We start from the raw sequence: 18,862 nt of genomic DNA, 5'->3' as shown, positions 1-18,862 counted from the left end.
TTTCTGTGCGAGGGCCCTCTCCAGTTGTGGCAAGCGGGGGCCAGTCTTCATCGCAGTACGTGGGCCTCTTCATTATCGCGGCCTCTCTTGCTGCGGAGCACAGGCTCCAGACGCGCAGGCTCAGTAATTGTGGCTCACGGGCCTAGTTGCTCCGCGGCACGTGGGATCTTCCCAGACCAGGGCCCGAACCCGTGTCCCTTGCATTAGCAGGCAGATTCTCAACCACTGCGCCACCAGGGAAGCCCGATCAATCATTTTTGACAAAGGTGGCAAGACCATTCAATGGGAAAGAAAAGTCTCTTTAATAAATGGTGCTGGAACAATTGGATATCCACATTGAAAAGAATGAAGTTGGATCTTGCCTCACATCATACACAAAAATTTACTTAAAATGGATCAAAGACCTAAATATAAGAACTAAAATTATAAACTCTTGAAAGAAAATACAGGCCTAAATCTTTGTGGCCTTGGATGAGGATATTGTTTCTTAGATATGTGACAAGAAAAAAAGATATGTAATTTGGAGTTCAAAATTAAAAACTTCTGTGCTTCAAAGAATACTAAGAAGATGAAAGGACAATCATAAAATGGTAGAAAATATTTGCATATCATGTATCTGATAAGGGACTCATCTCCAGAATATATAAAGAACTATTACAACTCAACAAGAGAAAGACAAATGAACCGATTTAAAAATGGACATAGGATTGATTGAATAGGCATTTCTCTGCAGATATATATAAATGGCCAATAAACATCATTACCTATTAGGGAAATGTAAATCAAAAACCACAATGAAATACCACTTCATACCCACTAGGATGGCTAAAAAGACAGATAATAACAAGTGCTGGTGAGAATGAGGAGAAATTAGAACCCTTGTAACATTGCTCGTGGAGTTGTAAAACAGTGCAGCCACTTTGCAAAATAGTTCAGCAGGTCCTCAAAATGTTATATGGTTACCATATGGCCCAATTCTCCTACGTATGTACCAAAATAAATATACATATGCAAGTACTTCTCTCTTAACCAAGAGAAATAAAAATACACAGCCTTCCCTGGTGGCACAATGGTTAAGGATCCGCCTGCCAATGCAGGGGACGTGGGTTCGATCCCTGGTCAGGGAACTAAGATCCCACATGCTGCGGGGCAACAAAGCCCGCACACCACAACTACTGAGCTCGCGCTCCTCAACGAGAGAGGCTGCATGCCATGCACTCTGGAGCCTGCGCCACAACTAGAGAAGAGAAAACCCATACGCCACAACTAGAGAGAAGTCCATGCCACAATGAAGAGCCTGCATGCCACAACATGCGCCACAACGAAAAATCCCACATGCTGCAATGAAGATCCCACATGCCACAACAAAGACCCGATGCAGCTAAATAAATAAATAAACATTAAAAAAAAATACAGTTCAGAATAGGCAAATCTATTGAGACAAAAGTAGATTATTGGTTGCCAGAAGCTGGGGGAGAAGGAAATGGGGAAATTGGGTATCAGGTTTTGGGGAGACTGAAGGAAATGTCTTAGAATTAGACAGTGGTGATGGTTACACAGCCTTCTAAATATACTAAAACCCAGTGAAGTGTCACTTTAAAAAGATGACCAAAAAGGCCACCTACTGAATGGGAGAGGATATTTGCAAATGATATATCCAGTAAGGAGTTAATACCCAAAATATACAGAGAACTCATACAACTCAACATCAAAAACAAAACCTGATTAAAACATGGGCAGAGAATCTGCAAAGGCATTTTCCCAAGGAAGACAAAAAGAGGGCCAACAGGCACATGGAAAGATGTCCAACATCACTAATCATCAGGGAAATGCAAATCAAAACCACAATGAGGTATCACCTCACACCTGTCGAAATGGCTACTTCAAAAAGACAACAAATATCAAGTGTTGGTGAGGATGTGGAGAAAAGGGAACACTCATGCACAGTTGGTAGAAATGTAAACTGGTGCAGCCACTATGGAAAACAGTATGGAAAGTCCTCAAAAAAATTAAAAATAGAACTACCATATATGACCATATAAATTCTACTCCTGAGTACTTATGCAAAGGAAAAAAAATACACATTAAAATAAATATATGCACCTCTGTGTTCATTGTAGCATTATTTACAATAGACAAGATATGAAAGCAACCTAAATGCCCATCAATAGATAAATAGATAAAGAAGATGTTGTGTGTATACACACAACCAGAGACATACACACAGACACAAACACACACAACGGAATATTACTCAGCCACAAAAAAGAATGAAATCTTGCCATTTACAACAACACGGACGGACCTAGAGGGTGAAATAAGTTAAAGAAAGAAAAATGCTGTATGATTTCACTTATACGTGGAATCTAAGATGCAAAACAAATGAACAAACATAACAAAACAGAAACACAATTATAGATACACAGAACAAATAGGTGGTTGCCAGAGGGAAGGCAGGGGTGGGAGGCGGGTAGGGAGAAATAGGTGCAGGAGATTAAGAGGCACAAACTTCCAGTTGTAAAATAAATGAGTCAATGGTATGAAACGCACAGTATGGAGAATATAGTCAATAACTACGTAATATCTTTGTATGGTGACATATCTGTATCTAGACTTATTGTGGTGACCATTTTGAAATGTACGGAAACACTGTTGTGTAACAGGAACTAACATAGTGTTGTAGGTCAATTATACTTCAAATAAACAAACAAACTCATAAAAAGAGATCAGATTTATGGTTACGAGAGGTGGGGATTTGGGGAGAGGGGGTATTCGATGAAGGCAGTCAAAAGGTATAAACTTCTCGTTATACGATAAATAAGTACTAGGGATGTAATGTATAACATGATAAACATAATTAGCACTGCTGTGTGTTATTTATATATGAAAGTTGTTAAGAGAGTAAATCCTAAGAGTTCTCATCACAAGGAAAGAAATTTTTCTATTTCTTTAATTTTGCATCTATATGAGATGGTGGATGTTCACTGCACTTATTGTGATCATCATGTCATGATGTATGTTAAGTCACATCATTTGTTGTACACCTTAAACTTATACAGTGTTGTATGTCAATCATAATTCAATAAAATTGGAAGAAAAAATGGTTAATTAAAAACAAGATAAATTTTGTGCTATGTACTTATATCTCAATAAAGCTGTTATTTTTAAATGTTTTAAATTTTGCCAGGGTATAGACTATTAGTAGAATTTTCATATTGTAATCGTAACAAGGTGAGATGGGTACATAAAGGAACAATAAACGAAAAAAGTTAGAAACCTCTATGGTTTTAACAGGAAGCTTAGAGTGGCAATCTCAGTATCACACAGAACAAACACAATGACTACAATGTTTTATGTTTTTATAAACTAGAACCATCTTACGGTTTTGACAAGACCTAAGTTTTACAAGATTTAAAGGAGGGACAATACCCTCATTTAGGACAATTATTTAATCAGCTGCATTTTCCAGGTTTAGTTCTGAAAGAGCTAAAAACAGACCTGCCTCTTGTCAAGAGAAGGGTAGGTAGATCTAAGCCCTTCTGGATCACTACTCATTGATGAAATAAAAATAAGGGAGAGAGACCTGAAACACAGTAAGGCTCTAAGAGACTTAAGAGTCTTAGGATCTCACTTATAACAATAATGGATTATGTTGAAAGCTATACCTATAAGTAGTAGTAGATAGGTATTCTATGAATAAATAGACACAAGAGACGAACCTAAAAAACCTCATTTGCATGATTAATTTAAACCTCTTTCATTAATCCTTTAGCAAAGATGATTTAAAGAGCAAAAAACATGTAATTTTCTGAATCTTCTCCTTTATACCTTTGATTAAAAAATCAAGCAATAAAAGCAAGAAGAAAAACTATTAAGAGATTTAGATTATTTATAAATACTATTCTTAAGACAAATTTTCCCAAAAGCTAAACTCCCAAGAAACTTCCCATACTTCTTTGGTTATCTTTAAAATTCTCTAATATTGAACGCAATTTGAAATAAGTGGGTTATTTTGGCCTGATATCATAGATGCAAATTAAAAAAGTTAAAATGGTTTAATAATACTTAACCAATAGTGCTTTCTTCCCCCTCAGGTTAACTTCACATAAAAAGCACTCACAGATCCAACATACTGACAATCTTATGCAGATTTTAAATTAATATAAATAAAGGTTACACATTTAAGATTAACTAAATGCCAATCTTTATACAGAACTCTGCTTAAATCCTAAACTACTGAAAATGACTTGAAGAATTACACTTAAGTTACCTGAGGCATTCAATCATGCGAGAAGCAATTTTCTTCCGACGCATCATGCTGAACACCCAGATGCGGCTGATCCCACAGATCGCAGGCTCTGGCAATGTTGAGCAGCACCAGGCTTTTTGCCTTTCAAATCTCACTTTTTCTTCTTCTGACCTGATAACTGGAAGTTTTTCTTCTATAACTCTGTAGCCCTATATGTAGCAAAATAGGGGGAAAATTTTAAACTTTATTTTTATTGGAGTATAGTTGATTTACAATGTTGTGTCAGTCTCTGCTGCATGGCAAAGTGACTCCACTATACACACAGACATTGTTGGAGGGGCGAGAATTTTAAAGTGGGAATATTATTAAGCAACTGTCTAGTACTGACCTTAGTGAGGAGGTCACTACTGTTGTCTGGCTTCTTAACAAACTATGGGAACCACTTACGCTTTCACCCTCATTTTAGGAAATAAACAGACCTGGATCTACATTCTGTTCTCACTAGTTATGTGACCATGAGATAAAGTTACTTAATTATGCTCTGGGTTCCCTACCAATAAATTGGAACTCTCCACCACCTCCTTCAGAGAATTGCTGAGATTAAATAAGGAAATATATACAAAGCAGCCTGCCATCACAGCTGGCACATAACAGGAACTGAATGCTAATTTTCTCTACCTCCCATATCCTAGGACCAGCAAAAGGACATGTTAAGAACTCGGCAGTCACAACTGTTTCTGGGACTGTTGCCATAGTTCTAGGGTTCAAAGCTGTGCAGGAACTAGGATGAGGGATGGCAGAGGAATCAAGAGTTAAAAAGGTCCTTTCCCTACACTCCTACCTCTTAAAAAAATAAATAAATACTCTAAAAAAACATACATCTCTTCTGCCAGTCTAGTGGCCAAAAAGGGACATGGCTAGCCTTCTGATGGGACATGGTACACAAGTTAAAACAATCAGACAACACAAGTGAGAGTTAACAAAGAACAAATAAGCAAATATTACACAACTATGTTCTAATCTAAACACTGCTACAAGTCATTTTTGGAACTAGGTAGAATAAAAATTTAAAAAACACACGGGTGGGGAGTTCCCTGATAGTCTAGTGGTTAGGACTCAGTGCTTTCACTGCCGTGGCCAATTCAATCCCTGGTCAGGGATCTGAGCTCCCGCAAGCCATGCAGCGCGGCCAAAAAAAAAAAAAAAAAAAAAAAAAAAACAAACCCCAGAAAACTACAAGGGTTTACTAAAGAACATTCATTGTGAACAACAACAACCAAATAAAAAACACTGTAAGAAACAGTCAAAAACAAGACAGATGTCTGCAATTTCTTTTAATGCTTAGTCATTTGCCAAACAGATGTAAGAATGCTCTATCATAAAATTTGCAAATATCTTTGTCACTGTGCAAATCTGACTTCAAATATTTAATTTCCCTCATCTAATTAACTTCATTTGTTTCAATCATCAATTTTGTCTAAAAACTGATACTTCCCTCAAGTCGGTATCTTACTATTAACCCTCCTCAGGAGTAATAAATCATGCTAGTTGGAGTGAAATTAAGGGAGATGAGTTGCTAAGGACAATCCTTAAACACACAACAGTTATTCAATACACACTGAAAGCACTGTGGCATTCAGGAAAATCAAGCATGACATTGTTGATATCTCTTAAAAGTGGGACAATCAAGACTCAGGGACCTGGGCTTCCCTGGTGGCGCAGTGGTTGAGAATCTGCCTGCCAATGCGGGGGACACAGGTTCGAGCCCTGGTCTGGGAAGATCCCACATGCCGCGGAGCAATTAGGCCCGTGAGCCACAACTACTGAGCCTGCGCGTCTAGAGCTTGTGCTCCGCAACAAGAGAGGCCGCGATAGTGAGAGGCCCGCGCACCGCGATGAAGAGTGGCCCCCACTTGCCACAACCATAGAAAGCGCTCGCACAGAAACGAAGACCCAACACAGCCATAAATAAATAAATTAATTAATTAATTTAAAAAAAAAATGTACGATTTCAAAAAAAAAAAAGACTCAGGGACCTATCAAGCGGATAAATGATAAAGCAAAGAATAAATCCACTGCAATGAAAAAATAAACCCACACGATTTGTACTACGCAAAAATTAACTCAATTACAGTATGGCAAGCGTCTATGAGTTAGTCATTTTATATCAAATTTGTATCTCCAAACTACTTTGTCAGCTATTTAAATCGAATTTGTAATTACAAACAGCAAGATTCATAAACTACACAATTTCAGGTTGAATTTTTTTAATGCAGCTTAACATATGGAAATTAACTCACGCAGATTTGTTTCGACTTTGTACTTTATTAGAAAATTTTATGATGAAGCATACACTTGCAGGCAAATAAAAGATACTATTGTTTGTTTTTTTGCACAATTTGGCTCTTACACACAAGCCAAGTCCTCATCTAGAGCTCAACCAAAGAAGTGGTGATCCACTGCAGGGGTGCGCAACTTTTCATAAAGGGCCAGGCAATAAGTATTTTAGGCTTTGCAGCATACCTGGCCTCTGTTGCAACTACTCAACTCAGTCTTTGTAGTGTGAAAGCAGCCACAGACAATATGTAAGCAAATGGGCATGGCTGTGTTACAATAAAACTTTATAAAAACAGGCTGGATTTTGCCTTCAGGCTGTAATTTGCCAACCCTTGATTTATTCCAGTGCTGAAGGGACTGAGACAGACATTACGTTAGCAGCCAACAAGGAAACTTCCCGAACAAAATTTAATAGTACTTTTGATTTATAGAATTTTTCTCTTATACTTTATACTGACTTGAGAAACTAATTCCCATGCAAGATACAACTCCACTGTAGTAAAGAATTACACACAGGAATTCTTGCATTCATACTCTTCCTTACATAAAATGCTGAAAAATTTACCAGGATTATGTTATTCCTGTAACTCTTTAAACACCATACTACATACGACCACTCTTTAAAAATCACTTACCCATTGGATATGTTCTGCAATTAGGCAACCAACTACTTTTTTGTCATTAGAAATAAAGAGAAGTGTTTTTGTTCTGGAATAGCACATTAGTGGAGCCTGCTGGAAACCTAAATCATTATCAACCATCTCTCTAATCTCGTCAACCTGCCAAATAAAGAACAATATTTTTTTTAACAACAAAAGCATTTTATATATGTAAAAATATACTATTTCAGTTCAATAAATTGAGTATATTATTCCAAGCAGGATATCCTCTGAAGAGTGCTTCTGAATGACTGTCCTGACCAATAAATGTTTTTCAAGCCCTGTGGACCAATTTGCAAAAGGAGGAAAGAATGGAGAGTAATGTCAAGCCCAGCAGTCTGGGAACAACAGGAGTGAGAGCTCCTACAATAGGTAATAAGAACAAAGAATTCCCATTAGAAGGATCATGGGTTTGAGTATTGGAGAGAACTTCACTGGAATCTTCGCCAGGCAAGCCACGCTTTTCTTCTTCGCAAGGCTTAATGAGTACTCTCATCAGTAAAATGCAGGTGAACACAGAGGACAGACATAAATGTTTACTCCTTATCAACCATTTATAGGCCAGACATATGCAAAGCACTTTATCAATAGTATCTCATTTAAATCCAACACCTCTTAGAGGCTTATAGTTTCTTTTGCATACGGAAGAAATAAAATTCAAAAGTAACTTTCCCATGTCAGATATGGGACATCTAGAACCAAAAAGCTGAGATTTCTGGAATTTGAACCTATAATGTTAATATGGCATCAAACTGCTTCTTTCTGTTTACCTCCTAGAATTGTGGTCAAGGTCAAATACGGTAAGCTCAAACTTTTATAGGTTCTCAAAGTCAAGATTTTTGTAGGCACTCAAACATTAGTTCCTTCCCCAGTTAAAAAATAGTCTGTAAATATTCAGTCCAATAAACATTCATTTGTGACACTAAGTTTAAAATGCAAATAACACCTAAGAGGGTTAAGTACTCACACCTCTGACATGCAGAATACCATGTAATACATCTCTTATTCAGTGATGAAAACTTAAGTCCTCTTAATCCTAAAACAATATCCCACAATACAATACTTGACTCAGTTCCTAAAGGCAAATGACTCACAATTCCTTAGATTTTAATTTTTAACCTATTATGGGTTACTAACCAGTAACATACTGAATTGTAGGTTACTAAGAGTCTGTCCTGAGAAATGAAAATGAGGAAATTAGAATTTCCTGTGGAGTCTTGGTAAGAAATGTCTGGACGCCACATGCAGTAAAGCAAAGTACCCACTGTGCATTTCCAAATGATAACAGTTGGAATTCCAAAAATTCCATAATTTAATTTTCATTTAGTCAATTACTAATCCAACATTAATTCAACAAGTATTTGTTTCTGTGCAAGGATCAATGTTTCAAATACAAGACAGGTTTATGTGCCATTCTAAATACTACTTGTCTATACTGTTCAGCAGTGGTAACATGGGGGCTTATTTGAGTATCGGGTATTGTTCAGTTATATATTCAGGGTACCTGAAAAGTCAGGAACCACAGGACAAACTTATACAAATGATCCTTGAACAACACAGGTTTGAACAGGATGGGTCCACTTTTACATGGATATTTTTCAATAGTAAATACTTCAGTACTACATGGTCCGTGGTTGGTTGAATCCGAAGATACAGAGGAACCTAGCACACCGAATTATATGTAGATTAACACTGCCTCCCCCAACCGCTGTTCAAGGATCAACTGTACTGTAAGTGGAAAGTTAGCTATATTTTCAAATAACAGGTTCAAAGTGTTTTTCTTCAACCTCCCTTTCAGGTGAAGTATTCCTAAATCTAAAGAGGTCCAACTATTAACCTGAGAAAAGTAAATAAACTACTTTCCCTGTGTTTCTAGATATGTTGAAAACACTCTAGTTTAATTAAGTTTTTCAGATAAACAATCAGACCCATTGCTTTACATTATGAGGTACTTCTGAAAAAGCATCTGGAGGAAAAACATTTTGAGTTTATTATTTGAAAATGTAATTAATATACTCATTAAAAATAAGTTTGTCCTATGGCCTCCTGACATTTAGGGTACTCTATATAAATAAAATGGTTCCAGACTTCATTATCTCTCTGGTTCATTTCTCTGAACCCTAAATTGGACTAAAACCTGGCTCACACTAGATAAGAGGATTTTAAGTTTTCTCCGTTACATTTATAAATCAGAATATATCTGATTTTCTACCTTAAGATTACGATTACTTCATGTTTAACTTAAGGATAACTATGATCTACTACTATATCCCCTTCTGCAATAAGCTTTTATTTAGAAATTTACTCTCAGAATAAAATGACATTTATTAATTTTAGTTTTATAAATTATGATTCAGATTTTTATTTTAATTTTGATTCTTGAAATCACTTATGTGGCATTATTCATTACTATGCCTTCATACCATCACTCAAATTACTGGTAATATGAGACAGTAATCAATCAATCCACTAAAAATTCATTTCACTTATGCTAGATACACTACAAAGTTAAAGCATAATTTTTCAGTTGGGTTGTGACTAAAATGCTTATTTCTTGTTTTCAGAACTGGTTTTTAAATGTGCTCTGCCAGCAATAAGTTATACTCTTAAAATTAGCTGCAAAATTATACTATTCATTCTGTGTGAAATTTCACTGGAAATTTACCTTTTTCAGGGCATACTTTGGGTCTTCAGGAAGAACCATTATTATCCTGCCATCAGGATATTCAGCTAGAATTCTTTCTTTTTTCCAACCCTAGACATATATATTAAAAAAAAGAATTAATTTATTTATCACATTTCATACATCATATTCATGTACAATAAGAAAAATATATCAATGTGTCTAAAAATTACAAACATGGAAAAGTATATGCTCGTTAATATTTAATGAGACATGATAAATCAGCTAATTTGTATAATAGGTATAATACAAGCTAATTTCTCTCTACTATTCATTCAGAGATCTAATACCACAACAGCATTTCTAATTTATCATTTCCCATTTTAAATTAATTTTGAAAATGACACACCAAAAGCAAGCCCCTTAAGGTCAGTGATTCCCAGCACCTAAAGGATAACTCACCCAGTTTCTTGATAAGAGAATTAAAGTCTTAAATTTCTTTGGAACATCGTTACCTCCACAAACAAACACTCATGGTTTTATGTCTGGCATGCCAAAGACCTCCAGGAGGTTTTAAATGAACTGATTTGCATGCAGTAGCCCAATATGTAAGGAATAGTTTTTATTCTTATTGATCACAACTATCAAAGTCACAAGAAGGATACTATAAAAATATATAACTACCTTCTAAGAATCTAATAGGGAAGGAGAGGCTACGTTGTGTGTATCTGAAGTTAAACATACTCAAAAAAAGAGAGGTAATAAACTCTTCTTCAGATCCACACTCGTGGTGATTAATGAGCAGAACCTGCATGAAAAAAAAAACAAAACAAAAGCCACTTAAATCTAGTAAGATGGGACTGAACCAGAGGTTAAAACTAGGAGCTTTGAAGTTAAAAGTAAGTACAGAAGGAATGAGCTTAACTGGTTGTTCCATTTGTCTTACCCAACCAACTTTAAATAAAAATGCCTTTCAAGAAGCAATATGTACTTCTATTAAAGAAAACCAGCACCTTCTTTCTGAGATTTGTTTGAGAATATTAAAGCTCAATGAAACCAAGAAAAAGGCAACTATATTTTTAAAAATACTATGGCAAGTCTGAAAGGAGGTTGATTTTCTTAAATAATCCAGAATGGTCTTTTTGGGAGAGGGCAGGATCTTAGCTGGGGACAAAAAGTCTAGAAACAAACTTGGTATAAATCACAATTTGGATTAAAGTATTTAAAATCAGAATTTGTTTAAAAAACAGAGCACCCAAAGGTAAAGTAAAATTCAGACTATAATTATGATGGTAATGCGTTCCCAAGATTTGAGAAGAAAAAAGGAGCAGAAACAATAGTTACAGAAGTCATTTTTTTCAAACTAGAAACGAAATCTGAATCATATCCAGACTTGAATATAGGTAAATGCTTTAAAAAGGCATAAAAGATATCACCCTCTTTAAAAACAAATTTACATTAATATGTTATTTTTGGGAAAAGTTTTAAAAATAAATCTATTTCACATAAAATGAAAATGGAGACTTTTCATTTTAAAAACTAAACGACAAATTCAATGAAAAGCTAGAATTTAAGTAACCCCAACTTATAACAAAGTCATACGTCCTGAACTGAATTACCTAAAGATAATTTGATAAGCTATTTTCCTACTGTCTTTAAAAATAACAATACTGGTCTAACGTCATTATATTGCACCGTAGGCACTAGATACATTATTTTGCTTTACTGACTTTTTAGTACAAAACTTTCTCTTGAAACAAGTTGAGACTTGCGTGTTCACACAGGAAATGTTATCACAATTGGATTTGATACAATTTTTTAAAATGTTTTAAATATGATTGTTTTTTCATGTACATGTATAAGAAGCAGGAATTGCAAAGGGCAGAGTTATTACTGCTTAGGTTTCTAATGTTCATGAAGACAGCATATTTAAGTGAAAACTTTTTAAGAGTTCTGGAATAAAATTTCAGGGTTTAAATCCCATTTCTTGGTAGTTGCTAGCTACATGGTCTTGGGCGAATCACTGGAACTCTCCTTGTTTCCTGACCTAGGCTATGGACAAAATCGCTGTCATCACATACATTACTTAGGAGTTTAGAGGACTGCATTTAAGAGATGATACCTCACAGAGAGTAGCCACTCAGTAACTCTTAGTAACTTCCACTCTACCTTCCTAACGGCATCAAACTAAAATCCATGTACTACTTTAAGAAAACACAATTAATAAAGTCCCCAAAGTTAAATACGACAATAAATTCAAATCCTGGACAAGGCAAAGATGAAAGAACCAATTTGGCTAATATCTGTCAAATAAGATACTAAAGACATTTATATGCTTCAACTGCAGTTAACTCTTTCCTGGAGTCAATAACCACATGATCCTCCTATCTTTAGAATACTTAGATGAGATGAAATGTGTCTGCTACTTGAAACTGAGGCAGAGGTGGAGGTTTTGGGAAGGGTAAATGCAATTTAGAGGAAGAACCAAATAGCCACAGCTTTTTTGCAAAGATATAAATTTCAATGCAGTGCATTTACACCTTTCACCTTTAGCTCTAACATGTTACACATATCCCTCTGCTAGCAAGTGGTATTTTCCAAACCCCAAATATTCTTAATTCACCCATCCGGCTACTGAAAAGCAGAACGCTTTACACTGCTGATAGCAATCAATGATTTTTTTTTTGCCCCAACCCCATTGTAGTTACTCTAGACTTCAGAGTCTAAAGAATGGAAGGGGTTTTTCCTCTTTTTCCATTTGAAAAAGATTATAATTGAAAACAAAATACATTGGGTGGTGAATATACTGATGTATACAATTGTTGAAATTCATCAACCAAACATTTAGATTTGTGCGTTCAAGTTATATACGTTCATACTAATCACTTTCATAAAAGGCTGAATGGAAATACCCATGAAAGAATACCCTGAAAAATAAAACCAATAACCAGCTTTTCAAAAAAATTACCAACAAATATGGCAAGGAAAAAAAAAAAAAAAAGACCTAGAGGGAGAAACTTTAGATTAAAAGAGATTTAAGAGACATACCAACCAATGCAACATATGGACCTTAATTCAAACAGTATAGAAAATTACGAGATATTTGGGGAGATTCTGAACCCTGAGGGAATATCTGATATTAAGGAATTAAATTTTAAAGGTGTGGTTATACTCTTTAAATCCTGTTTATGGTTAAAAAAAAAAAAAAAAAAAGTAATCTTTTCATCTTTTAAAAATACATATTTAAAAATATCCACTAAAATGATAATGTGATACCTGGGTTTCACTTTAAAATAATTAGGAGGGTTGGATGCAAGAAGATTTCCCATGAATTGTGACTTGTTAAAGCTAAGTGATGAGTACCTGGGGACTCACTGTTTGGTGGTGGGGATGGGGGGCGAGATGGGGTATACTGTTTTGGAAAGTTCAAATCACCCATTGTCAAAACTGTGCCCAAGGCCCAAGGCTTGCTCAAATACCATTTATTCAGAAGTGAAAAATGAATGTCAAATGAATCCAGTCAGCAGAGTGGTTAGACCTGAGGCTGGGAAAAGCACTGACTGCAGTGGGGGCACAGAGCGGCTTCTGAGATGCTAGTGGTGTTTCTTGTCATGTGGGTGTTCACTTTGCAAAACTACACCATTAAGCTGAGCACTCATTATTTGGGTACCTTTCTTTACATGTTGTATTTCAATTAAAATTTTACTTAAAATTACTAAAGGAATTTGAAAAACAGACATTTTTAGTTCGACAGCAAGTCTAACACTTTTTATATGTTGAAATAGATATATTCTAAACACCATCTCTTTTTAAAATTTTAAGTCTTCAGAAACAAAAGTAAATTAAAATTAACTCATTCAAAATTCGGTCACATGCTTTTTTTGACAGTACCCAAGGCAGAAAGCATAAAAAACTGCAGAAAAACTGTGTAAGAGAAACAAATTATAGACTCTTGAAATATATAAAAATATTTTGTTGAAATGAATTTTAAACGTAAATATGTACTTATGAATATTTTAAAAGTCAGCAAGGACATACACCAAAATATAAACAGAGGTTATCTGAGTGATTTAATTTTTTTCCTTTTAGTTTATCTGTATTTCCTGTTTTTTCTACTTTAATAAAATGGTATAATAAAAGTATTAATATACTTTAACTACCCCCAAGCAGTTGGTTTTAATTCATGTTTGGATACTTTGCAAAAATAATCTTGTATTAACAACAATAATGATGAAGATGTGTTTCCATGCCCTCTCCAGGCACACCACCTTTCCCGAATCTCCATGTGTTCACCAACCCAAAAGCTCTCTGAACCCTGTCCTTCTGGGTTTTTTGGAGGCTTCACTACAGAGGCAGGATTGATCAAATCATTGGCCACTGGTAACAGAACTCAATCTCCAGCCCCTCTCCCCTCCCCAGGATCAGGGTGTGAGAATTGAAAGTTCCAACCCTCTGTAGTCGGCTCCACTGGCAAACAACACCCCGTCCTTGGGTGAGTTCCAAAGGTCATCTCGTTAACGTAACAAAAGACACTTTCTCCCATCACTTAGGAAATTCCAAAGGTTTTGGGAGCTGTGAGTCAGGACAAGCACTGAAGATGGGGTCAATTATTTCTGAGCTAAATTTATTGTACACACAATATATTTTGTTGAAATTCAAATAAAATAATAAGAACCTAGTCTATTACTCATGGACCCTAGAGCCAACTACGTCACTCACTAGCTGTGTGATTTCAGGCAAAATACATATCCTTCTTTCTGCTGTTTCCTCATTTATAAATTAATTGTAACTACTTAGTGATCTGCTAAAAGAACTAAGAGGAGTTTAATATGGGTAAAATGCTTAGAGACCTTAACTAATGTCATTTCTTTTCCCTCTTAAATGTAAAATAAATTAATTTGTATCAATTCATTTACCCCCAAAAAATTCCTCTGGGAATTAAAAAACATGAAGATATCTTATATATTGATTTGTGTTCAGTCAACCAGGCATGAATGATATAATCAGTCTATTAAAGCAAAATTAAGCACAATGCTATCTGAAGTTAACCTTCAAATCCGTTAGCTATATTTACTACTACTAGAGTATTTCAAGATTCATGGCTTCCCATTTTAAATGACTTAACCACTAAAAAGCCAGCCAACCTGTTTAAGTTAATTTTTCATAGTTTTAAAGAAGGTATTCAGAAAAACGAAAGTCCCATGACACAGTGGGGTTTTTTAATTCATTAAGTGAGTCACAAATCAAAGAATATACACAAGAATTTGTTTTATTTTAGAAAAATCTGACTCAATTCTAAAGATGTTTTATAGACTTTTCATTTTGTAGGTATGCTATGATAGCAGGATCTCCTCCAGTGAACTTTTCTCATTCTCTGCAATATTTGAACTGAACAGAAGCTAGAAGCCCTAAAAGCTTCTATTCCTCCAGTAAAACTATTTGTTTTGATAAATCCTGTATCCTATGACCAATTTTCTTTGATCCAGGGGTTAAGCTACAGGGATCTGGAGTTTTGGGATGACTAGACTGCTGAGGCCTACAATGAGACTTACTATAAATATAGACCATTAGCTCCAAAACCACTAAGACTTCGTTTGACACACACTATAGCCCAAGTCATAGCACTGAAAATTAAGTAACCAATAAATATTTTTGAAATGCTGGAGTGTGCTTGAAGGACTAAAGCCTCTATTCGTAAAACCAAGAACTTAACCTCTCTGTCTTAGTTTTGTAATCCATAAAAGAGGAATGAAAACTACTTCACTAAGTTACAGTGAATTAAATAATACTTACTGAACAATTACAAAACTTAGTTATACCTGACAGAATTTGGAAGGTAAAGAGGGGGAGAATGCAGTCACCAAGGAGTCAAATATCATTTATAAATATTAAAATTAAAGGCAATCAACAAAACTAAACATCAAAATATAGCTAGTAAAAACTGGGAAAAGAAGATTTTACTAAAACACATTTATATACAGCTTGAGATATATATATATACATATAAGCTATACATACAATGTTGGAAACACTGAAAAAGACAAAAGTGCTTAACCAGTGGAGAATGAGACTGGAAATACGGGAGGGAAAAAGGAGGCTTTTTTTTTTTTTTTTTCATTTTATACCTTACAATTCTGGAAATTTCCATTTCCAGGTACACATACTGCTTTTATAAATTTTCTTTTAAAAGATGAGTTGAAGAATAAAAACTTTGAAGGCCACCCTTTAATTCACCTAAATTAAAATCTTTTTAAGGAAAAAAATGTGAAAGGAAAATTTTCTCCACAATGGAGGTTTGAAGAACAAATGTTCTTAAAAGCACATGTTAAAAAGAGAAGTATTTAAATGCTCTTTCTTGCAAGTAATACAATGGTATATAAGAAAATTTTTTCAATAATGCCTTTTCATAACTAAGGACCATCTGATTCTGAAACACAATTTTTAAAATTACTTTGGAAGGAACTCAATGATTTACAGAGCAACATCTGTTTTCAACAGTTATTTTCCATTTCTCTAACATCCCTGTCATGTGTATATATGTTTTTTTAAATTATAGTTTTCACCACTTCCTGAGAAAAATCTAAGTTCTAAGAAATAGGTTTTTATGAGAGGTGCTTAATATGTTCTGAACAGCAAAACATTTTCATGGGTAAAATGGTAGAATCTTAAAACTACTTGGAGTTTTAATAGCTTCTGATTAAGAAAAACAAAAATCTAAAAGAAACAGAAGTGATGAAGTCTGGTTTTTATTAAAGTCACCCAATTTATAATTCAGGAAAAAAGTCTAGAGCTCACCTAATTAGATATTTTAATACATGGCAGTAACTTTCTTAAATGATGTCCACCTAATCAACTTGCTGGACTAACCAATGCTTAGTTTTCCCTGGGTAACAGAAGCTGATGCCTGGGGCACACTGACTGTCAACCAGTAAACAACTACTTTGGAATTCCAAAACTAAGTGACGTGATTACCAAGAGTCATTTGTTTGTTCCTAAACTTGTTTATGCCAATTTATTTATTATTTTAACTATAAAATGCAATCAAATAAACTGACAAAATTATAGTGCAGGGACTTCCCTGGTGGCGCAGTGGTTAAGAATATGCCTGCCAACGAAGGGGACACGGGTTTGAGCCCTGGTCCGGAAAGATCCCACAAGCCGCGGAGCAACTAAGCCCGTGCGCCACAACTACTGAGCCTGCACTCTAAAGCCCGTGCGCCACAACTACTGAAGCCTGCGCACCTAGAGCCCATGCTCCGCAACAAGAGAAGCCACGGCAATGAGAAGCCCGTGGACCACAACGAAGAGCAGCCCCCGCTCGCCGCAACTAGAAAAAAAAAAACCCGCACGCAGCAACGAAGACCCAAGGCAGCCAAAAATAAATGAATAAATAAACTTATTTTTTTATAAAAAAAGAAAAGCACAGGTATTTGGGTCTGCATCTCCTCTTTAAAAAACGAGTGCAAAAATAATTGTTTTAATGAAAGTTAGGCAGAACACTCTGGAAAAAAGCAAATAGGCCAAGTCTCTTTTAAAAATCAGAAATGCAACAAGAACAATTCTATACCCAGATTCTCAGGTTGCTCTGCAATATTTAAGTTCTTCCTCTATTTTTTTAAAAGTACTTCATAAAGGATGGCTATGGGTGTGATTTATATGAGGAAAAAAAACAAAGCTAAACTAATTAGAGGATCCATACTCAAAGAAACAGCTTCCCCCCATCAATTACATTTAACATACATTGATAGGCTTCAAATTAGAATAAAACGTGTAAACTGTGTAATGACCCTATAGAAGACAGTGTTCTTTGCCCATCCCAAGCCATTCTCTCCCATTCTTTTTTTGACCATTTTGTTTGGGGCGGTAATATGTGTATTTCCAACAATAAATTCCAAATAGTCCAGTGTTTCTCAACAGGGCTGTTACTGGCACTTTAGGCTAGACATTCTACCTTCTTTGGAACTGTCACACGCATTGCAAAAAGTTTAGTACCCCTAAACCCTGCCCACCAAATGTCAATATTCTCCACATATTTCCAGATGCTACCTAACAGAAGTTATGTAATAAACACCCCATTGCCCTACCTTGAGAACCACTGGCATAATAAATCATATTCTCTTACTTCTTTTTGACAGATTCTTGCATTCCCAGCTCTCTTGCAGCTAAGGGGAGCTACCAGGCCCAGTTCCGGTGAATGAGACATAGGGAACTTTGCAAGAGCTTCTGGAAAAATGCTGTTCTTCACTGATAAAAGGAAAAAACCACTTGAGGGACTCTTTTTGAAAGAATACCCACTCCAACCAACATTCCTGCTTTAAATCTGAACATGGTATCTGGACTACAGAAGTTTACTTTATGGACCATGAAGTTACAGCTATGAAGCTAAAAAGTCAACACACTAAGGCGAGGAGGGCACTGAAGGAGAAATACCCAGTGTTCATGTTGGGTATTTTTAAAAAACATTTTTTTGATTGTTGAACTGCTGAATGGAACAACCCCAAGACTACGTACCTCCAGACTTCTTCTTAAGAAAACATATATCCTTATGATTTAAGCTACTATTAGCTGGGTATTCTGATACTAAGGATCTACACTTGAATCAACTTTTTTGATTAACTGACCCAATTTTCCCAATTGTGTCAGTTAAGAAAACATCATCAAATCTATTACTATAGGAATAATATTTCTCTTAAGGTATACTCGGGTCAGACCTAACTAAAAGTCAAATGAAGAATTATGAGATTCTTTTCTCTCCTGTCATTCGCAAATACTAAGGAATCCAAAACATCCCTTTATTAGGATTCATCAATTAAGCACTTTTCAACTTGTAGCAATAATCTCCCAGTATATAAGAAATATTTCATTTGATGTCAGTCTCATCTCAAGGTCATCTGGGCTTAGTGAGCAAATCTACTGATCTCTTCTGTTTCACTCATGATTTTTAAAAATTCATGGCCCAAACTCCACTCCACCCCAAGTCCCAAATCCATTAGT

The 18,862-nt window shown here is 35.4% G+C and overlaps 1 protein-coding gene across 9 annotated transcripts in view; it reads right to left on the bottom strand.

Annotated features, from left to right (window-relative positions):
* ESCO1 (establishment of sister chromatid cohesion N-acetyltransferase 1) overlaps positions 1–18,862 on the bottom strand; it is a 66,130-nt gene that overhangs the window by 2,216 nt on the left and 45,052 nt on the right. For 6 of the 9 annotated variants that reach the window (XM_082418667.1, XM_082418662.1, XM_082418664.1 and 3 more), the window contains 3 exons: positions 9,911–10,000; positions 7,222–7,365; positions 4,271–4,458 (listed from right to left, as the gene is read on the bottom strand). In XM_082418667.1, coding sequence (XP_082274793.1) covers positions 4,271–4,458; positions 7,222–7,365; positions 9,911–10,000 — 422 coding nt within the window. Of the gene's footprint in view, positions 1–4,270; positions 4,459–7,221; positions 7,366–9,910; positions 10,001–10,552; positions 10,677–18,862 lie in introns of those variants that run through there. The other 3 variants (XR_014252080.1, XR_014252081.1, XM_082418668.1) reach the window with 3 other exon arrangements.

The sequence above is a fragment of the Balaenoptera physalus genome, assembly GCF_965194825.1.
Source record: "Balaenoptera physalus genome assembly, chromosome: 12".
Classification (NCBI taxonomy): domain Eukaryota; kingdom Metazoa; phylum Chordata; class Mammalia; order Artiodactyla; family Balaenopteridae; genus Balaenoptera; species Balaenoptera physalus.
Note: the sequence above shows the minus strand (reverse complement) of the source record. Positions and strands in the feature narration are given on the sequence as shown.